General features: G+C 39.5%; 1 protein-coding gene across 3 annotated transcripts; it reads left to right on the top strand.

The window, feature by feature from the left end:
• The first annotated feature begins 1561 nt into the window (after window positions 1–1561).
• Window positions 1562–23149, top strand: LOC128701782 (E3 ubiquitin-protein ligase TRIM4). 3 transcript variants are annotated; one of them, XM_070105002.1, is made up of 8 exons: window positions 1562–1659; window positions 1807–1857; window positions 6419–7243; window positions 8757–8861; window positions 12793–12945; window positions 14832–14984; window positions 15874–16038; window positions 22440–23092. In XM_070105002.1, exons 2-8 carry the CDS (start codon window positions 1846–1848, stop codon window positions 22947–22949), a joined length of 1923 nt encoding a protein of 640 aa, XP_069961103.1. In that variant the 5' UTR covers window positions 1562–1659; window positions 1807–1845; the 3' UTR covers window positions 22950–23092. The 3 variants fall into 3 exon arrangements, with proteins under 3 accessions (XP_069961103.1, XP_069961102.1, XP_069961104.1); XM_070105001.1 differs by having other exon boundaries at window positions 1595–1656; window positions 22440–23149; XM_070105003.1 differs by having other exon boundaries at window positions 1649–1699.
• The last annotated feature ends 992 nt before the right edge of the window (window positions 23150–24141 follow it).

The following is a 24141-nucleotide window of genomic DNA, read 5'->3' as shown; positions in this document are numbered from 1 at the left end:
GACAGGATGGATAATGAGAACCTTCAAAACTAGGGAGGCCAAGCCCATGATGACACTCTTCAGGTCACTTGTTCTATCTAGGCTGGAATATTGCTGCACACTAACAGCACCTTTCAAGGCAGGTGAAATTGCCGACCTAGAAAATGTACAGAGAACTTTCACGGCGCGCATAACAGAGATAAAACACCTCAATTACTGGGAGCGCTTGAGGTTCCTAAACCTGTATTCCCTGGAACGCAGGAGGGAGAGATACATGATTATATACACCTGGAAAATCCTAGAGGGACTAGTACCGAACTTGCACACGAAAATCACTCACTACGAAAGCAAAAGACTTGGCAGACGATGCACCATCCCCCCAATGAAAAGCATGGGTGTCACTAGCACGTTAAGAGACCATACAATAAGTGTCAGGGGCCCGAGACTGTTCAACTGCCTCCCAGCACACATAAGGGGGATTACCAACAGACCCCTGGCAGTCTTCAAGCTGGCATTGGACAAGCACCTAAAGTCAGTTCCTGATCAGCCGGGCTGTGGCTCGTACGTTGGTTTGCGTGCAGCCAGCAGCAACAGCCTGGTTGATCAGGCTCTGATCCACCAGGAGGCCTGGTCACAGACCGGGCCGCGGGGGCGTTGACCCCCGGAACTCTCTCCAGGTAAACTCCAGGTAAACACTTGTTTCCCCACTACGGCTCCTGTCCCCTATGAGGTCATTTATATGTATTCCTTCCTGCGTATAATTCCCGACTACCTGGACAAAATCTCCAGCTTCACCATTACTGTCTCCCAGGACAGCACCTCCAGCTTCACCATTACTGTCTCCCAGGACAGCACTATCAGCCCCACATTTACTGACTACCAGGACATCATCTCCAGCCTTACAGTTTCTGACTACATGGCCAGTATCAAGGGCAGTACCATTCAGCCCAGACTTTTTATGTTCCCATCTGTTGTAGAAAGCTTCCAGGTTTTCTATGAAAGCAGCTTTGATATTATCCTCTTTTAATACCCTTGTGATTTTAGTCCATAAATTTATCTCATTTGGGCATACCCAAAAACACTTCCCTGTTTTAATACTGCTTGTAGCTAGTTCTTGGATATCTGCACAAGGGGCGTGACACCAATTTCCACAAAAATGACAATTTATCCATGTGGAAGCCCGTTTGTTTGATTGACTGCAGACTACACACAGCTTCATAATGATTTGAATGGTTGATTTACTGTAATTCTACTAGCAACCTCTTGAATACTCTATTAATAACCTCCTTAAATGAAGCTCTAGCTATTTGTATTTCTATTTCTAACTGTACTTGTATATTGGACAGCTTACCGTGTACGTTCCTGATTTACATTTATTGTTTGCGTTTGATAAGGGCGAGAGCTTTAACCACCAGGCCACCGCTTATAAACTTTCACACAAGCAACTGTTACAAATTTTACAATATTTAACGCTAATATTAGTAAATACCTTGAACTGATGAAATACTGTACCCACTGCCTACCTTGGAACAAGACAGCAGCACACTGTGACGTACTAATTTTGCTAAATAACAAGTGGCTAGAGAGCGCAAAATACCAACACGATAACAAGATAACAGGCTAGTAGATAAGATACATTTCCCTTCAAATACCCACAAGACATGGAACACCAAACAGGTTGTACGCATCGTCTTATAAATATTGTTTATTTGTAATACAGGTAACATTTTAAATGATATAGTTACCCTTTAAGTGGTTCATTTATGTTGAAATTTCACGTTATTATTAAACTATACTTATTACATTTTTCTTTTCTCATTTTTACAGGTCATCAAAATCCACATTAAGGAGAAATGGCATCTGAAAATGTCTAAGTCGGTAAGAGTTTATTTTTGACAACCAATTTGCAATTTTTTAGCTTATAAAAGGCTTTTGATCTCACTAATTGGAGTTACCAGTCCTTATTCTAGGATCAAACCTGATTACTACCCATTCCCTAGGTGCTTTATGACCCTTACGAGTGTAGCGCTTCCCAATAAATATTATCAAGTTTTGGATAATCCAAAGGATTTATACAATAATATTTGCTAAGAAGTGTGTCTATATACACTGAGAAGTGTATATCTTTCAGTCTATATACACTGAGAAGTGTATATTTTTCAGTCTATATACACTGAGAAGTGTATATCTTTCACTCTATATACACTGAGAAGTGTATATTTTTCACTCTATATACACTGAGAAGTGTATATTTTTCAGTCTATATACACTGAGAAGTGTATACTTTTCAGTCTATATACACTGAGAAGTGTATATTTTTCAGAGTACATATATACTGACAGATTACAGGAGTATATTTCTCCCCTTCACAGCGGTAAAGCCTCGTATATCAACCTATTGGAGTGATTAAACTCTTAGTATATATATAGTGAAATATACTTCTGTGTATATATCCTGTGAACAGTGTAATATACTTCTGTGTGTATATCCTGTGAACAGTGTGATATACTTCTGTGTGTATATCCTGTGAACAGTGTAATATACTTCTGTGTGTATATCCTGTGAACAGTGTGATATACTTCTGTGTGTATATCCTGTGAACAGTGTGATATACTTTTGTGTGTATATATCCTGTGAACAATATAATATATCTCTGTGTATATATCCTGTGAACAATATAATATATCTCTGTGTATATATCCTGTGAACAATATAATATATCTCTGTGTATATATCCTGTGAACAATATAATATATCTCTGTGTATATATCCTGTGAACAATATAATATACCTCTCTGTGAACAATAAAAAAAGAGATTATTTAATTGTAATGTGCAAGTATATTATTATTATTATTATTATTATTATTATTATTATTATTATTATTATTATTACATTTAGCTGGGAAGCACTAAACACTGAGAGGGGAATGGGAGGCAATCAGGTTCGATCCAAGGAAGAGGATGAACAGGTGTCATTCCTTGGATCAAGATCTCCCCACCTCCAGGTATACATGGTTTAAATAACAGCAATAACGTTAAATCACTTACCTGAGTGATGGGTAGATCAGGGTCTCTGATTGGTGCTGGTGAGGCTAAAACTTAATGATGGAAGCCTGTGGGGTTTGAAGCCTGTCTACTACACCAGGCTCATTAAGGTTGGTTGATGGGGGTTTGAAGCCTGTCTACTACACCAGGCTTATTAAGGTTGGTTGATGGGGTTTAAAGTCTATCTACTACACCAGGGTCATTAAGGTTGGTTAATGGGGCTTAAAGTCTATCTACTACACCAGGGTCATTAAGGTTGGTTAGTGGGGTTTAAAGTCTATCTACTACACCAGGGTTTAAGGGGTTTGGGGTTTAAAGTCTATCTACTACACCAGGGTCATTAAGGTTGGTTAATGGGGTTTAAAGTCTATCTACTACACCAGGGTCATTAAGGTTGGTTAATGGGGTTTAAAGTCCATCTATTACACCAGGGTCATTAAGGTTGGTTAATGGGGTTTAAAGTCTATCTACTACACGAGGGTCATTAAGGCTGGTTAATGGGGTTTAAAGTCTACTACACCAGGGTCATTAAGGTTGGTTAATGGGGTTTAAAGTCTATCTACTACACCAGGGTCATTAAGGTTGGTTAATGGGGTTTAAAGTCTATCTACTACACCAGGGTCATTAAGGTTGGTTAATGGGGTTTAAAGTCTATCTACTACACCAGGGTCATTAAGGTTGGTTAATGGGGTTTAAAGTCCATCTATTACACCAGGGTCATTAAGGTTGGTTAATGGGGTTTAAAGTCTATCTACTACACGAGGGTCATTAAGGCTGGTTAATGGGGTTTAAAGTCTACTACACCAGGGTCATTAAGGTTGGTTAATGGGGTTTAAAGTCTATCTACTACACGAGGGTCATTAAGGCTGGTTAATGGGGTTTAAAGTCTACTACACCAGGGTCATTAAGGTTGGTTAATGGGGTTTAAAGTCTATCTACTACACGAGGGTCATTAAGGTTGGTTAATGGGGTTTAAAGTCTATCTACTACACCAGGGTCATTAAGGTTGGTTAATGGGGTTTAAAGTCTATCTACTACACCAGGGTCATTAAGGTTGGTTAATGGGGTTTAAAGTCTATCTACTACACGAGGGTCATTAAGGCTGGTTAATGGGGTTTAAAGTCTACTACACGAGGGTCATTAAGGTTGGTTAATGGGGTTTAAAGTCTATCTACTACACCAGGGTCATTAAGGTTGGTTAATGGGGTTTAAAGTCTACTACACCAGGGTCATTAAGGTTGGTTAATGGGGTTTAAAGTCTACTATTAAGGTTGGTTAATGGGATTTAAAGTCTACTACACCAGGGTCATACATCGAGGGTCATTATGGTTGGTTAATGGGGTTTAAAGTCTATCTACTACACCAGGGTCATTAAGGTTGGTTAATGGGGTTTAAAGTCTATCTACTACACCAGGGTCATTAAGGTTGGTTAATGGGGTTTAAAGTCTATCTACTACACCAGGGTCATTAAGTTGGTTAATGGGGTTTAAAGTCTATCTACTACACCAGGGTCATTAAGGTTGGTTAATGGGGTTTAAAGTCTATCTACTACACGAGGGTCATTAAGGCTGGTTAATGGGGTTTAAAGTCTACTACACCAGGGTCATTAAGGTTGGTTAATGGGGTTTAAAGTCTATCTACTACACGAGGGTCATTAAGGTTGGTTAATGGGGTTTAAAGTCTATCTACTACACCAGGGTCATTAAGGTTGGTTAATGGGGTTTAAAGTCTATCTACTACACCAGGGTCATTAAGGTTGGTTAATGGGGTTTAAAGTCTATCTACTACACCAGGGTCATTAAGGTTGGTTAATGGGGTTTAAAGTCTATCTACTACACCAGGGTTATTAAGGTTGGTTAATGGGGTTTAAAGTCTATCTACTACACCAGGGTCATTAAGGTTGGTTAATGGGGTTTAAAGTCTATCTACTACACCAGGGTCATTAAGGTTGGTTAATGGGGTTTAAAGTCTATCTACTACACCAGGGTCATTAAGGTTGGTTAATATGGTTTAAAGTCTATCTACTACACCAGGGTCATTAAGGTTGGTTAATGGGGTTTAAAGTCTATCTACTACACGAGGGTCATTAAGGTTGGTTAATGGGGTTTAAAGTCTATCTACTACACCAGGGTCATTAAGGTTGGTTAATGGGGTTTAAAGTCTATCTACTACACCAGGGTCATTAAGGCTGGTTAATGGGGTTTAAAGTCTATCTACTACACCAGGGTCATTAAGGTTGGTTAATGGGGTTTAAAGTCTATCTACTACACCAGGGTCATTAAGGCTGGTTAATGGGGTTTAAAGTCTATCTACTACACGAGGGTCATTAAGGTTGGTTAATGGGGTTTAAAGTCTATCTACTACACCAGGGTCATTAAGGCTACAAAAATTAAACAGCATGTACTATAACAACCCCTTTTTTTGTGATATTAAATTTAACACAAAAAGTATATAGCAAACTTTATATTAGAGCCTAATATAACATAACGTAATATTTCACTCCAGGAAGAATTCAACCACCTACTGACCACTTAAAGTGATGCTGTACACTTTAAGTGTTCCACTGTACACTTTTCACACACTATTATCCGGTTTTTTCATCGTTTTTTAACGAAAAAACGAAAAAAATATCTTCGTTGTTGTCAACAAGTTGGTCACGTGACCTGCCAGGGGAGCACACCTTTACAATGTTTTTGTTTTTATTATTTTATTCTAATTTACTCTTTGTTGACTTTTAATTTTGATATATTATTTATTCTAATTTACTCTAAATTCTAATTAGTTCTAATTCACTCTTAGTTTTAAATTTCAATATTTGTTATTATATATTTTTATTATATATAGGTGAGGGTCGTTATTATTATTATTATTATAATTATTATTATTATTATAATTATTATTATTATTCCTTTAAATTTTCGGGAGAGCGCTAAAGCCGTAGGGGCATACAGCGTTTGAAACGTAAATTTTCCCAAACTTAACTATGCTGGCAGGTTATGGCTGATATATAGATGTATAATATATATATATATATATATATATATATATATATATATATATATATATATATATATATATATATATATATATATATATATATAACAATTGGGTATATTTATTGAGGAAACGTTTCGCCTACACAGTAGGCTTCTTCAGTCATTATTGAGTACAAAATGCAGATGAGGTGGTCAGTCCCTCCAGGCTGAGGGACTGACCACCCCAAATCCCCTTTCTCCAAGGTTGATGGACTTGATAGGTCCTCGGTCCCCTTAGCCTTGTTCCATGATAGATCAAGGGTAAGGGATTGATCTCCTTTAAGTTACCTATCATTATAGTAGTCACTTCTGTGTCAGATTGGAAAAGTCTGCTGTCATTATTATCTCTTCCGACAGGTGAACAAGAAGGTTTCTCACTGCAAAATCTGTTTTTCTGTCTACGACTTCGATACCCGTCGCTCCAGAGTGCTGCCTTGCGGTCACACCTTCTGCAGTAGTTGTATCCACGACATCATCAGAAGCAAAAGTGGGTATCTTACCTGTCCCAACTGCCGCAGTGAGCACACTCTCACTTCCGCCTCTGAACTCAAACCTAACTACACCGTAGAGGAGATGTATTCGGTCGATAATTCTCCTGTGGTGGATTCCACTTCCATGGCATCCGGTGGTTTCACTCCCAAGTTGAATGCTGGAGTCTGTGGGGAACATGGCCAGTATCTGTTGTTCCACTGTGACACTTGCGAGGTGTGGATCTGTCAGGCTTGTACAGTAATCGACCATCCTCGAGATGAATGCGCAGTTGTGAGTATTAAGAAGGCTATTGAAAACCTGATGACAAAGGCGAGGAATGAGGTCAATTGCCAGATTGATAAGTGCAACAAAGCTGTGTCTCAGCTTAGCCATTATAATCAGGAACTTGAAGAGCAAATCCAGGCTCACAAGAACCTCCTCAGAAACAAAGAAAGAGTAATAGGGAAGTATGGAGACCTGGAAGAGGCCCTCCAGATGGAACAACTCACAGCCAGCAAGAGAAGAGAAGAAGGTTGTGCAATGATGCAGGATCTTAGGACCCTTAAGGACCGTATTGCAAAGGCTGCAACTCTGCAAGAAATGAATAACTGTAATACTGATGCTTCGCAATTTGAAGGAGCAGCTAGCAATTGGATAAAGGACTTCGAAAATAGCTTTCCAGATCAGCCTCTTCTATCAAAAGCTAAGAAGGTAAGAGTCTGTTCTGTCTCCTAAAGTGACCCTTCATGGGGGATGGGGGGGGGAATTAATGTTGATGAATGGCTCTCTATCCTATAAATTGGAGTTATATCTCCATTTTCTTGGATCCATTTTCATGGAGTTATATCTCCATTTCCTTGGATCCATTTCCATGGGGTTATATCTCCATCTCTTGTCCCCCAGACACTGTGTGATTCTCAAAAATGCAACACCCCTCTCAGTATACCTACACAGTTGTATGCTCAGGTACGTTACTGCCTTTACTTGTCTCTAACAATATTTTATTACATGTAAAGTACACGCTGTATACTGTACAAAGAAATAAAAAATAAATTTTGGAAGATTTATATATCTTGGGGAAGTAATTCTCAAAATTTTTTTTGGGTCCCATTCAGTCTTTTCACCATATATCAAAGTGTTATTACCTCTTCCCAAGACTGACTCAAAACGTACATTCCAAATCTATGTGTATATACATCTAAATGTGTGTATATATATGTATATATACATCTAGAAATGTATATCTCTTATGCATGTACATTTATAGGTGATTAATATGCATCTAATATTGAATTTATTTTCTATATCAGTGCATATACATTTACCTGGAGAGGAGTATACCTGGAGTATACCTGGAGAATACCTGGAGAGGGTTTCTGGGGGTCAACGCCCCCGCGGCCCGGTCTGCGACCAGGCTTCTGCATTATTCACGTAATGTTTAATGAATGTCACGGATTAAATTAAAAACTACAGCTCTACATATGATATATAATCTACAGGCTACCACACTTTGTTCAGTGGTACCAGGTCCCCTGAAACAACCTAAAATTCCCCCAGGGGAAGAATTTCCCCCTGATTGAGAACCCCTGCCTTAGAGGGCGTATACACTGTGATATTTACCTGTAAATGTACATACAGTAAGATATATACACTTCTATATGTATATGTACATAGATACACGCATCTAGATGTATATATACATAGATACACACATCTAAATATATATATATATATATATATATATATATATATAATGTATACATATATATACATAGATACACACATCTAGATGTATACACACATGGATACACACATCCAGATGTATATATACACATAGATACACACATCTATATGTATAAACACATAGATACACACATCTAGATGTATATACACATAGATATACACATCTAGATGTATACACACATGGATAAACACATAGATACACACATCCAGATGTATATATACACACAGATACACACATCTAGATATATATATATATATATATATATATATATATATATATATATATATATATATATATATATATATATATATATATATATATATATATATATATATATACATTAATGAGAATCCGTTTTGCCCACGATAAGCCCATCAATTCAACAGAGACAGAATTAGCAATATCCCCTCAACTCATTTATACCTATTGCTGTCATTTGCCTTCCAAATTATGGTACAATATTATTTTTCTCTCCCACAGATGAACATGATGACCAGTACAGCACTCGAACTTATGAACTGGGAGTTCGTAACCTGCCTTACAGACACGCAACTTCAGGAGATTGCACAAAGCACTAAGAAAATGGTATTGTGGAAAATTGCATTTAGCTGAATGTATCATTATGTACATAACAGTAAATGAACAGATAATTATTATTTATCAGTTAGAAAAGTAGGAATTTGGGACACCTAGGCCGCAAAAAATGTCCCCCTTCGATACCTACCACTGTCATATCCACAAGTTGCTCTGGACCTATTAATTAAATGAAATATACGTACACCAGGAATACTGGTAAATATATAAATTTGTGGACTGTATATTAAAAATAATAAATGGTTATATATACACACATTTGCATAACAGAAGGAAAATATATCTTAATATCACTCACCAATTTGACTGGATATTAAGTTGTATCATACTCAGAAAAACCTCACTAACTAAATTTATGAAAACACTGGCCAGAATTATACACAAATCTAGAGAGCTTATCTGAGGTTCCTGGAGCTGTCTTGTCCAGTCGTCTGATATCTCAAATTATGCAGGAATGCATATCCACCAATTTCGCCTCCTATTTGAGAAGTGTCAGCCAAATTTTATCCTCTAGAGCACGAAAATTCCTTCCCATTACACTAACGTTGTATCCAATTCAAAGCCAAGATGGCGAGTCTCGTCTGCGCAGACGCAGGCTTTCCGTTTTCTATTATATAAATATTATTAAATACAGTATGGCCATCTATTTACATATAAATACCGAATTTCTGGAAAATATATACAGTATTTTCCACAGGTATGTTGTTGGTCCTGTGTGTTTTGGAAGAGAAGACAGGGTGTTTTAAAAAGATGGACCCGATTGTGATATATACTGTTTTGAAAGTGGGTCCTTGTTTTGAAACACCCTGTGTTTATTTGGTAAATAGGAACCCACAGCCTCGGAGAAGAAGAAATGACCAGGGAAATATCTAGAGATTTTTCCTCAAAGTTACACTAGCATTTTTTCCCTACTACCCTGCATATATTTTTATGTACTCTTATCGCTACTAGACAAGAGATATGCACATCAGTGTGTATATAAACTGTGTTCTTTAAGTATTTTATTCATGTTTACTTAAAATCCCAAGAATAATGGTTATCTTAACAAGATTATCATAATTTTGTTATCAAGATAATCGTTCATTAATTAAAAATCTAATATATAAGTCACCAGATGATTTGCTTCTTAGTGTTTGGTTAATTAGGTTTGAAGTCTATCTACTACACCAGGGTTATTATGGTCGTATGTCTCCTCTTTAACACCTAGAATTAAATCCATATAACCGAAAATATATTCCCAGTGTATATACTCTGAGAGATATATACTTCTCAGTATATATACTGGGATATGAAACTTTTAGTCTTTAAACACTGAAGTACACCTCTCAGTGTATATGCAGTGATATACACCTCTCAGTGTATATGCAGTGATATACACCTCTGAGTGTATATGCAGTGATATACACCTCTCAGTGTATATGCAGTGATATACACCTCTCAGTGTATATGCAGTGATATACACCTCTCAGTGTATATGCAGTTATATACACCTCTCAGTGTATATGCAGTTATATACACCTCTCAGTGTATATGCAGTGATATACACCTCTCAGTGTATATGCAGTGATATACACCTCTCAGTGTATATGCAGTGATATACACCTCTCAGTGTATATGCAGTGATATACACCTCTCAGTGTATATGCAGTGATATACACCTCTCAGTGTATATGCAGTTATATACACCTCTCAGTGTATATGCAGTTATATACACTTCTCAGTGTATATGCAGTTATATACACCTCTCAGTGTATATGCAGTTATATACACTTCTCAGTGTATATGCAGTTATATACACCTCTCAGTGTATATGCAGTTATATACACCTCTCAGTGTATATGCAGTTATATACACCTCTCAGTGTATATGCAGTTATATACACCTCTCAGTGTATATGCAGTGATATACACCTCTCAGTGTATATGCAGTGATATACACCTCTCAGTGTATATGCAGTGATATACACCTCTGAGTGTACATGCAGTGATATACACCTCTGAGTGTACATGCAGTGATATACACCTCTGAGTGTACATGCAGTGATATACACCTCTGAGTGTACATGCAGTGATATACACCTCTGAGTGTACATGCAGTGATATACACCTCTCAGTGTACATGCAGTGATATACACCTCTGAGTGTACATGCAGTGATATACACCTCTGAGTGTACATGCAGTGATATACACCTCTGAGTGTACATGCAGTGATATACACCTCTCAGTGTACATGCAGTGATATACACCTCTCAGTGTACATGCAGTGATATACACCTCTGAGTGTACATGCAGTGATATACACCTCTGAGTGTACATGCAGTGATATACACTTCTCAGTGTACATGCAGTGATATACACCTCTGAGTGTACATGCAGTGATATACACCTCTGAGTGTACATGCAGTGATATACACCTCTGAGTGTACATGCAGTGATATACACTTCTCAGTGTACATGCAGTGATATACACTTCTCAGTGTACATGCAGTGATATACACCTCTGAGTGTACATGCAGTGATATACACTTCTCAGTGTACATGCAGTGATATACACCTCTGAGTGTACATGCAGTGATATACACCTCTGAGTGTACATGCAGTGATATACACCTCTGAGTGTACATGCAGTGATATACACTTCTCAGTGTACATGCAGTGATATACACCTCTGAGTGTACATGCAGTGATATACACTTCTCAGTGTACATGCAGTGATATACACCTCTCAGTGTACATGCAGTGATATACACCTCTGAGTGTACATGCAGTGATATACACTTCTCAGTGTACATGCAGTGATATACACCTCTGAGTGTACATGCAGTGATATACACTTCTCAGTGTACATGCAGTGATATACACTTCTCAGTGTACATGCAGTGATATACACCTCTGAGTGTACATGCAGTGATATACACTTCTCAGTGTACATGCAGTGATATACACTTCTCAGTGTACATGCAGTGATATACACCTCTGAGTGTACATGCAGTGATATACACTTCTCAGTGTACATGCAGTGATATACACCTCTCAGTGTACATGCAGTGATATACACCTCTGAGTGTACATGCAGTGATATACACCTCTGAGTGTACATGCAGTGATATACACCTCTGAGTGTACATGCAGTGATATACACTTCTCAGTGTACATGCAGTGATATACACCTCTCAGTGTATAAGCAGTGATATACACCTCTCAGTGTATAAGCAGTGATATACACCTCTGAGTGTACATGCAGTGATATACACCTCTGAGTGTACATGCAGTGATATACACTTCTCAGTGTACATGCAGTGATATACACCTCTCAGTGTATATGCAGTGATATACACCTCTCAGTGTATAAGCAGTGATATACACCTCTCAGTGTATAAGCAGTGATATACACCTCTCAGTGTATATGCAGTTATATACACCTCTCAGTGTATATGCAGTGATATACACCTCTCAGTGTATATGCAGTGATATACACCTCTCAGTGTACATACAGTGTTATACACCTCTCAGTGTATATGCAGTAATATACACCTCTCAGTGTACATGCACTGAGTGATACATATCTCTTTATATACACATCTCCCATTGTATATACACACTTCTGTATATGCACATTTATCAGTGTATATACACCTTAATATATATATTATCTGGATTACTGTGAGTTTTCCAGATTATCATGTATATAGAAATACATACTTTCTATATATTTTGACAGTGTCAATCAGTTTGGAATCATTATTAAATTGCACTTCGTAAAAATAGTTTATCGTGCATTGGGTTGTATAACCCTTGTGGTTTAGCGCTTCCTTTTGATTATAATAATTATCCTGTAGCGAGAAACTTCAACAAAGCCAACAGGAATCGATCCCAAACAAGAAAGTTAGCCAGAATGTCTTCGAAATATTTTTATTTACAGCTGTTGTGTGCTTATGTGAAGACTTCAGAAGTGTATGCATCACTGAGGAGTAAAGATAAGCAGAGATATGTACCTCTTATCTCTAAAGATAACTCCTTTATCTTCGGAAACATACAAGATCACCTGCCCCCCTCCCGAGCTGTGCTTATGTCAGTAAGTTACTGTGGACTTGTGACTTTGTAAGAATTATCGATAACTGCTCTAATCTTTGGTATTTTTTATCTGATTAATGTAGTCTGACTTAATTATCATAATTGTGAGTTTAAAAAACGTGGATTTGTTTAAACCAGTTTGAAATGTGGACAGGTTTATTGTAAAGAATATGTTCCAAGCATTTTTAGGAATTGTTATCTATTGAAATAATGATTTATATGGTTCAAGAGCTTTAATATACAGGAAATATGTCCTCAGTGTTTAATAGAAATAATTATTTAAATGCTGTTGAGGGATTATTATTATTATTAAATATTCGCCGGTATTCTCCCGGCCCGGGCCTTTTCCAAGTGGTGGCCCGGCCTTGGCTCCCTCTTTAGGGAGTGTCTGAGACCTAAGTCTCCCATGGGAGGAGGCACAAGTACCTCCTCATCTTTGGGACCAACTGTCCCCAGGCCTAGCCACAAGCTAGGCCTCTCTGGTCTGCCATCTCCGCCCCAAGGGGGCAAATGGGAATGACAGTCTTATGAGCTAAAGGCTCGGGCTCAGGCACCTACCCTACCCTAAAAGGGTTAGGCATGGTGTCGATCGTAATTATATTATTATTATTATTAAATATTAGCCGGTATTCTCCCGGCCCGGGCCTTTTCCAAGTGGTGGCCCGGCCTTGGCTCCCTCTTTAGGGAGTGTCTGAGACCTAAGTCTCCCATGGGAGGAGGCACAAGTACCTCCTCATCTTTGGGACCAACTGTCCCCAGGCCTAGCCACAAGCTAGGCCTCTCTGGTCTGCCATCCCCGCCCCAAGGGGGCTAATGGGAATAACAGTCTTATGAGCTAAAGGCTCGGGCTCAGGCACCTACCCTACCCTAGAAGGGCTGGGCATGGTGTCGATGCTGTTGAGGGACTGATCACTTTATCTTTGGTATATAGTTCTGCTGTCTTCCGGTTATATCCTTGTATTGCAATAAAGATACCCAGATGTTGCACATGTGTCTAATTCTTTATCTTATAATAAACACCGCAGTAGGCCTTCAGACCCACGCTAGGCATGTTCAACTCATATCTAACATTGTATACCGGCCTTATGTTTTCTTTTATTAATATATCGGCCGTCTCCCATCAAGGCAGGGTGGCCTGAAAAAAAGCTTTCATCATCATTCACTCCATCACTGTCTTGCCAGAGGTGCGTTTACACTACAGTTATAAAACTGGAACTTTAACACCCCTCCTTCTGAGTGCAGACACTGTACTTCCCATCTCCAGGCCTGCTGGTTTCCCTGAATCCCTTCATAAATGTTACCTTACTTATACTCCAACAGTACATCAAGTCCTAAAATCTATTTGCCTCCATTTGCGCCTATCTAGCATGCACATGCATGCTTGCTGGAAGTCCAAGCCCCTCGCACACAAAACCTTAACCCCCTCCCTCCAACCTTGCCTAGGCCGATCCCTACCCAGCCTTCCCTCCAATACAGATTTATACACTCTTGAAGTCATTCTATATCGTTTCATCTTCTCTATATGTCCTAACCACCTCAACAACCCCTCCTCAGCCCTCTGGATAAGAGTTTTGGTAATCCCACACCTCCTCCTAATCTCCAAACTAATGATTCTCTGCATTATATTCAAATGACACACTGTCCTCCAGTCTCCTCCACTGCCTCCAGCCCTCTCCTTGTTGCAACATTCACAACCCATGCCTCACACCCATACAAGATGGTTGGTATAACTATACTCCCATACATCCCCCACTTTGCTTTCATGGATAAAGTTCTTTGTCTCCACAGACTCCTCAATGCACCACTCACCTTTTTACACCTCGTTAATTCTATGATTTACCTCATCTTTCATAGACCCATCTGCTGACACGTCAACTTTAATTTCAGCTGGAAGACCTATTGGCTCAGACTGTTCCTGTGTATGGAGTGGTTGAGATGAAAAGTTGTCGCTTTGCAACCACGATATCCTCTGTTGGAGAGGGTTACTGGCTGGATCCTGTTAGTCCTTCACAAATTGCAGTAACAGCCTGCAAGATTCCCGTAAGTTTCAGAGGAACTGAAGGTATCTTCTGTTCCTTAGATCAGATTATCTTAAATTCTTCAAGTATAGTATGATCATTAAGGGTAAACTTTGTTAGTTTTAAAGGTATGGATCCAGGTGTTATGCTAGGTTATGTGTTCAGGCCTTTCAGTGTACGCATTTTGTGCTCAGAAGGTGGATAAAATAACGTGAACAACTGCTGATTGAAGTGTTAAATGACTAAATAATCAATTTAAATGTTACAAGTCTCTGCCCTAGCTTCCAAGACGATAATGTATCATCTGACACAGCTAGATTTATTCAGATTTGGTATGAAGAACAGAAATGAAGCCGGACACATGGAGTAGCGCCACACTCGCCGGATCGAAATATTATCGAGCATCTGTGGGGTCAACTGGAACAGATTTCCTCTACCGTTGTTTTTGGAAGAGTTAGAGCAGGTTTTGCTTGAGGAATGACTCAAAATTCCCCTGGATACTGTTCGAATGCTATATGAATCAATTCCTCGACGAATTAGTGTTGTTGTGTTAGCTGCATTATTATTATTATTATTATAATCAAGGGGGAAGCGCTAAACCCGGAGGATTATACAGCGCCTGGGGGGGGGGATGTGGAAGGCATTCAGGCTTAATTCGGGGAACTGGAGCACAGATCCAATTCCCTAAATCAAGAGCCCCTCACCAACATCAAGGAACCTTCCTTGAGGGGTGTTAGCTGCAAATGGAGGACCAACTCAACCCCTGTACCTTCCTCTGCTTGCATGGGTCGAGTTATTGCTCTTGACCTCTCCATTTGACTCTTACTGACCAATTTAGTTATCAGTTTTCTTTTATGGTAGGTAGGTGGAACTATATTAAAGTCACCCATATCTTTTTTTTTTTTTTATAGCTGCTGGAAACATTAGTGAAAGAAGGACTGGTGTATGCTGTGATGGACGAGAATGGTCACCAGGGTTCAGCTCAACTCTCTCATAGGGATGGTCAACCTGCCAACCAGTTCTATCTTCATGCCATCACGAATCGACCTCCTCCTTCCAACGCCTTCAAGATTGCAGTAAGATAGATTAATATTTCATGTATCCCTTAACTATATTAACACACGGGTGTTGTGGGGGTCAACGCCCCCGCGTCCCAGTTCCATGACCAGGCTTTGTGGTGGATCAGAGACTGGTCAACCAGGCTGTTACTGCTGGCCGCACGTAAACCATCATACGAACCACAGCCCGGCTGGTCGGGTACTGACTTTAGGTGCCTGTCCAGACAGACAGCCAGCGGTCCATTGGTAATCCCGTTTACGCATGCTGGGAGGCAGTTGAATAGTCTTGGGCCCCTGACACTTTGTGTTACCTTTGTGTTACCTTGTGTGTTACCTTTGTGTTACCTTGTGTGTTACCTTTGTGTTACCTTGTGTGTTACCTTTGTGTTACCTTGTGTGTTACCTTTGTGTTACCTTGTGTGTTACCTTTGTGTTACCTTGTGTGTTACCTTTGTGTTACCTTTGTGTTACCTTGTGTGTTACCTTTGTGTTAAGAACATAAGAACATAAGAACGAAGGAACACTGCAGAAGGCCTACTGGCCCATGCGAGGCAGGTCCAAGTCCCTACCGGCTTAAGCCAATGCACCCAACCTAGTCAGGTCAGGTCACATTGACTCAAGGGAGGAACACGGCAACCGACCCGTTAGCACAAGCTATCAGGTCTAACTCACACCCACCCACATCTACTCATGTATTTATCCAACCTATTTTTAAAGCTACACAACGTTCTGGCCTCTATAACGGTACTTGGGAGTTTGTTCCACTCATCCACAACTCTATTACCAAACCAGTACTTTCCTATATCCCTCCTGAATCTGAATTTTTCCAACTTAAAACCATTGCTGCGAGTCCTGTCTAGGCTAGATATTATCAGCACACTATTTACATCCCCTTTATTTATTCCTGTCTTCCACTTATAAACCTCAATCATATCCCCCCTAATTCTACGTCTTTCTAGAGAGTGCAGTTTCAGGGCCCTTAGTCTATCCTCATAGGGAAGGTTTCTGATACATGGGATCATCTTTGTCATCCTCCTTTGTACATTTTCCAGAGAATTTATATCCATTCTGTAATACGGTGACCAAAACTGTGCAGCATAATCTAAATGAGGCCTAACCAAGGATGTATAGAGTTGAAGAACAACCTGAGGACTCCTATTATTTATGCTTCTTGATATGAAGCCAAGGATTCTATTAGCTTTATTGCGAACACTTATGCACTGTTGTCTTGGTTTCAGATTACTGCTAACCAGAACTCCTAAATCTTTTTCGCAATCCGTAATATTAAGATCTACATTATTTAGTTTATATGTGGCATGGTTATTGTCCTGTCCAACATTTAGAACTTTGCATTTGTCTATATTAAACTGCATCTGCCACTTCTCCGACCACTGCATCAGTCTATTCAAATCTTCCTGGAGTGCTCGAATGTCCTCGTCAGAATGAATTCGACGGCCTATTTTGGTGTCATCGGCAAACTTGCCGATGTCGCTCTTTATGCCCTCATCTATGTCGTTTATGTAGATTGTGAACAGCAGGGGGCCCAACACTGACCCCTGTGGAACACCGCTCGTGACGCTTCCCCACTCTGATTTCTCCCCATTTATGCAAACTCTCTGCTGCCTATTTGTCAACCATGCCTCTATCCAGGAAAAAATTTCTCCTCCTATTCCATGTGCTTTAATTTTCCTCAATAGTCTCTGATGTGGGACCCTGTCAAAAGCCTTACTGAAGTCCATATACACAATATCATATTCGTTACCATGATCTACCTCCTCAAATACCTTAGTGAAAAAAGTTAATAAATTCGTAAGGCAGGAACGTCCCTTTGTAAAACCATGCTGAGATTCGTTGATTAATTTATGCTTTTCAAGGTGGCTACGAACTGCCTCGGCAATTATTGATTCCATAAATTTTCCCACTATGGAGGTTAGGCTTATTGGTCTATAGTTCGAAGCTAAGGACCTGTCACCTGTTTTGAAAATAGGTATCACATTTGCCATTTTCCACTTATCTGGCACCATGCCAGTTTGTAGTGATATGTTGAAAAGATTAGCCAAAGGTGTGCTAAGCTCCTCTTTACATTCCTTTAGAACCCTTGCATACAGTTCATCAGGGCCTGGGGATTTGTTAGGTTTTAATTTATCTATTTGCCTAAGGACCATGTCACTTGTGACCCTAATAGTGCACAGTTTATTATCGTCCTGTTCTACATAATTTATCATTACTGGAATATCACTGGTATCCTCCTGTGTAAAAACTGAGAGGAAGTATGTGTTAAAAATTCTACACATTTCCTTATCACTGTCAGTGAGCTGACCCGAGGAACTTTTGAGTGGGCCTATCTTGTCCCTGATCTTACTTCTGTATACCTGAAAGAATCCTTTTGGGTTAGTCTTCGATTCTCTTGCAACTTTAACCTCATAATCTCTTTTTGCTTTTCTAATTCCCTTTTTTATTTCTCTCTTTAACTGAATATATCGATTTCTTAATTGCCCCTCTCCTCTTTTGATTTGCCTATATATGCCTCTCTTTTGACCAATCAGATATTTTAATCTATTGTTCATCCATTTAGGATCATTTTTGTTTGATCTGATTTCCCTATTTGGAACATAATTTGACTGAGCAGCTAGAACTATGCCCTGGAAAGCATCATATCGGCAACCATCACCACCTACCTGACCCCTAGTCAGGTCATTCCAGTTCAGCCCACCTAAGTAATTTTTCAGTCCTATGAAATCAGCCAAGCGAAAGTCAGGGACGGAGACTTGATTGCCATTATTAGGGGAATTCCATGATATGTTAAAACTGAGTGATTTGTGATCACTCTCCCCAAGCTCATCATTAACCTCAAGATTATTAATTAGTGTTTCCCTACTGGCAAGAACCAAGTCAAGGAGGTTATTTCCCCTAGTTGGCTCTGTCACAAACTGTTTTAAAAAACAATCCTGGATCGTATCAAGAAAGTCACCCGACTCTAAATTTCCTGTCAAATTGCTCCAGTCAATCTGTCTATAGTTGAAATCTCCCATTAGCACAACATTTTCGTATGTAGATGCCTTACGAATTTCGTCCCATAGAAGTTTACTGCACTCCCTATCAAGATTTGGGGCCCTGTAAATCACACCCAAAATTAGTTTTTCTCGGCCCTCGAGAAGCTGTAACCAAACAGATTCAGTGGCTGACGCTTCTAATTTAATATCTTGTCTAACACAACAATTTAAATTGTCTCTGACATACATCGCTACTCCACCACCTTTCCTGTTGACCCTGTCAGTGTGGAATAATTTATAGCCTTGTATGTGACATTCAGATGGCATCTCTCTATCTTTCAGATTGAGCCAGGTCTCTGTTATAGCAATAATATCTATGTTTCCTGCACTTGCAATTAATCTTAGCTCATCTATCTTACCTTGTGTTACCTTTGTGTTACCTTGTGTGTTACCTTTGTGTTACCTTGTGTGTTACCTTTGTGTTACCTTGTGTGTTACCTTTGTGTTACCTTGTGTGTTACCTTTGTGTTACCTTGTGTGTTACCTTTGTGTTACCTTGTGTGTTACCTTTGTGTTACCTTGTGTGTTACCTTTGTGTTACCTTGTGTGTTACCTTTGTGTTACCTTGTGTGTTACCTTTGTGTTACCTTGTGTGTTACCTTTGTGTTACCTTGTGTGTTACCTTTGTGTTACCTTGTGTGTTACCTTTGTGTTACCTTGTGTGTTACCTTTGTGTTACCTTGTGTGTTACCTTTGTGTTACCTTGTGTGTTACCTTTGTGTTACCTTGTGTGTTACCTTTGTGTTACCTTGTGTGTTACCTTTGTGTTACCTTGTGTGTTACCTTTGTGTTACCTTGTGTGTTACCTTTGTGTTACCTTGTGTGTTACCTTTGTGTTACCTTGTGTGTTACCTTTGTGTTACCTTGTGTGTTACCTTTGTGTTACCTTGTGTGTTACCTTTGTGTTACCTTGTGTGTTACCTTTGTGTTACCTTGTGTGTTACCTTTGTGTTACCTTGTGTGTTACCTTTGTGTTACCTTGTGTGTTACCTTTGTGTTACCTTGTGTGTTACCTTTGTGTTACCTTGTGTGTTACCTTTGTGTTACCTTGTGTGTTACCTTTGTGTTACCCGCCTCTTTTTCATTGCACCATCTGAACATTTGAGACTAGTCCCTCTAGGACTTTCCAGGTGTATATTATGACGTATCTTCCCTATTTGAAGACTGTTATAATAAGCATTACTTGGGAAAGTTTAGTCAGGAAACAGGACGAGCATTTCCTGATGCGGGTCACAGACCGGGCCGCGGGGGCGTTGACCCCCGAAACTCTCTCCAGGTAAACTCCAGGTTAGTTAAATGATGATACGCAGCTGGAGTTTTTGGTCATCTGACTGAGACCTTCTACTGGCTTATCGGTTAACCTTTAAAAATTTGTTATAATTAAAATCATTCTTGATCTAGTGACAAACAACACTGAAGTTAATTTTTAAAGGGATGGACTGGTAAGCCAGCGGAAGGCCTCGGTCAAATGACCAAAAACTCCAGCTGTGGGTCATCATATGACTAAGACCCGCGTCAGGAAACAAAATGAAGACCTGAGTCAAGAAGCACTATTTTCTGACTAATAAACTAGCAATAAAGCCCGTAGCTGGGTTGCTAGCACACTCAGCTCACACATTGATGTTCGGGGTTTGATCCCCGGTAAGGGTGAAAACATTAGGACGTGTTTCCTTAAAACACCTGCTGTCCATGTTCACCTATCAGTAAAATAGGTACCTGAGTGTTAGTGAACTGCTGTGGGTCGCATCCTGGGGACAAATTTGACCTAATTTACCCGAAATGTTCTGCATAACAAGGGGCTTTCTATATAGTAGTACGTATGTCATTGGTGTCAGCTATGGTCTGTAAAAGTTGCATAATATACCTGTAAAAATGAATATTATTATGATTGTAAGAACCATTACTTACAGTAAATTCTGGTACTAATATTTAAATTAAAAGTGGACTGTATAATGTGAGGTGGACTTGCAGAAGGAGGGGGGAAGGGGGTACACAGATATATATACAATATTAGGGAAAAAATTAATTGGTTATCACCCACACTTACCAAATTTTCTCTTGAGGTCGCTGATTGCCGCTGGATCACCCACAACAAATATCTTACTATGAAGAAACTAAACTGGCCAGATAGCTCAACATAAAAAGATTTACTTAGCTGTGAGTGCTGATGGCTTTATTTCCCAGTTCAAAATCCAATTCTCGAAATCCATGTGGTCCCACGATTGAATTCCAGCATGGCATCCTCTTATTTCACCCTGTATCCACTCTATTGCAGTGGTTTTCATACTTATTTTTTCTCAGTCTGCAGTGTAAGGCGTCACCGCATTATTTTCTGGTCCTTTGAGGCCATTCCAATTCAATTTGGCCTCGATGGCGATTGATTATATTAACCGGTATTCAGACCGATCTTCCACAAATTTCCCAATATGGCGCCTCCTCCACCCGACGCTACTTGTCTGTTGGTTCTCTTTATCACTTCCAAATTAATTTTTAAACCAACAGCAATACATATCATCGAATTACATTTTAAAAATTATGAAACATAATTTTGGAAAATGCACCAAATTTTCTACAACTATGTTCCTTATGTGCATTTTACCCCATGGCCACTAAGCTACACAAATCCCCACATTTTAGGGCCCCCCATTTGGGGAGGGGGCCCTTATATGTGGGTGGGGGCCCCTGGACAAATGCCATTGTTTCCCTCACTTAAATCCCACCCTACTGTCAGGGTTGGGTGAAACGTTGTTAATAAAAGAACAGTATTATACACAAGGTCAACAAGGAGACGGAAATAAATGGTATAAAATACCGACACAATGGAAATATAAACACATATGCAGTATAATGTGATCCTTTATTGACAACATTTCGCCCACACAGTGGGCTTTTTCAAGTCAAACAGACCTACAAACACAAACAGATCTAGATCTGTTTGTGACTTGAAAAAGCCCACTGTGTGGGCGAAACGTTGTTAATAAAGGATCACATTATACTGCATATGTGTTTATATTTCCAACAAGGAGACACAAGTGTCTCTTTGTTGGAAATATTTCTTATCAATCATTTCACTTTGCTAGTCTAAAATTCCGAGCATCTACTATATTGTTTTACTAGTCAAGAAGTTCGAAATCTTATTCTATTTCATCATTTTATATTTTAATTTTTATTTTCTGTGTTTGTTGTTACTGCCCGAAATACCCTGTATAATGTTTGTCAGGAAACAGGACAAGTGGGGCGCTGACCCCCAGAACTCTCTCCAGGTAAACTAAGACCCGTATCAGGAAACACTTGTCCTGTTTCCTGGCAAACCTTACCTAACCTAACCTAATATATAACGATTTTCCATTGTTTTATCTGTTTCAGTACCGACATTTGCGCAAGATTGTTGGAACTTCTCCAATCTGTACCTTCCTTGACCTAGCCTGGGGAGATGAAGGTCAAGGTCAAGTGTGTATGCAAGTAGATGTGACCATTGGGCGAGGTCAACAGTTCCTGATGCTGTGTACTGGAGAGAGAGGGTCATCGTACACTAACACTAACCTTCTTAGCGTAGCTAACAAGGGTCAACCAGGGGAATTTATCATAGGAGGTGACTATGAAACTAACAATGGTTCTGGGGGGGCAGCCCTGCTGTCAGGGCTTATAGCTGTTGGGGGAAAGTCAAGACAGCTAACAGCAGGGCTGGTGTCTGGCCACAGCCACTCAGACAAGAGCAGTCAGTTCCTGATCTATACCAGAGATCTTCCTGACAGCTATGATTATTTAAGTTTTGGTCAAGTGAAGACGGGATTGGATGTGCTGTTGTCTGTAGCTCAGTTAAGTGACCCACGTAATGTTATAGTGAAGGATTGTGGAGTAATTGTTACATTGTAATAAGTGATATAGTGAAAGATTGTGGAATGCTTACATAATATGTGATGTTATAGTGAAGGGTAATGAAGTATTTTATTGTAATAAGTGATGTTATAATGAAATGATAGTGAAGTAGTTGTTTTAGATTGTTAATTAGGTCTAGTGTCAAGACGAGGGTTATTAAGGCTGCATGTAACCTGTACACAACCAGTCTAGAACACTTTCTGTACACAACCAGTCTAGAACACTTTTTGTACACAACCAGTCTAGAACACTTTCTGTACACAACCAGTCTAGAACACTTTCTGTACACAACCAGTCTAGAACACTTTCTGTACACAACCAGTCTAAAACACTTTCTGTACACAACCAGTCTAGAACACTTTCTGTACATAACCAGTCTAGAACACTTTCTGTACACAACCAGTCTAGAACACTTTCTGTACACAACCAGTCTAGAACACTTTCTGTACACAACCAGTCTAGAACACTTTCTGTACACAACCAGTCTAGAACACTTTCTGTACACAACCAGTCTAGAATACTTTCTGTACACAACCAGTCTAGAATACTTTCTGTACACAACCAGTCTAGAACACTTTCTGTACACAACCAGTCTAGAACACTTTCTGTACACAACCAGTCTAGAACACTTTCTGTACACAACCAGTCTAGAACACTTTCTGTACACAACCAGTCTAGAACACTTTCTGTACACAACCAGTCTAGAACACTTTCTGTACACAACCAGTCTAGAACACTTTCTGTACACAACCAGTCTAGAACACTTTCTGTACACAACCAGTCTAGAACACTTTCTGTACACAACCAGTCTAGAACACTTTCTGTACACAACCAGTCTAGAACACTTTCTGTACACAACCAGTCTAGAACACTTTCTGTACACAACCAGTCTAGAACACTTTCTGTACACAACCAGTCTAGAACACTTTCTGTACACAACCAGTCTAGAACACTTTCTGTACACAACCAGTCTAGAACACTTTCTGTACACAACCAGTCTAGAACACTTTCTGTACACAACCAGTCTAGAACACTTTCTGTACACAACCAGTCTAGAACACTTTCTGTACACAACCAGTCTAGAACACTTTCTGTACACAACCAGTCTAGAACACTTTCTGTACACAACCAGTCTAGAACACTTTCTGTACACAACCAGTCTAGAACACTTTCTGTACACAACCAGTCT

The sequence above is a fragment of the Cherax quadricarinatus genome, chromosome 96 (genome assembly GCF_038502225.1).
Source record: "Cherax quadricarinatus isolate ZL_2023a chromosome 96, ASM3850222v1, whole genome shotgun sequence".
Lineage (NCBI taxonomy): Eukaryota > Metazoa > Arthropoda > Malacostraca > Decapoda > Parastacidae > Cherax > Cherax quadricarinatus.
The sequence above is the reverse complement of the archived record's forward strand: the minus strand, read 5'-3'. Positions and strand labels throughout refer to the sequence as shown.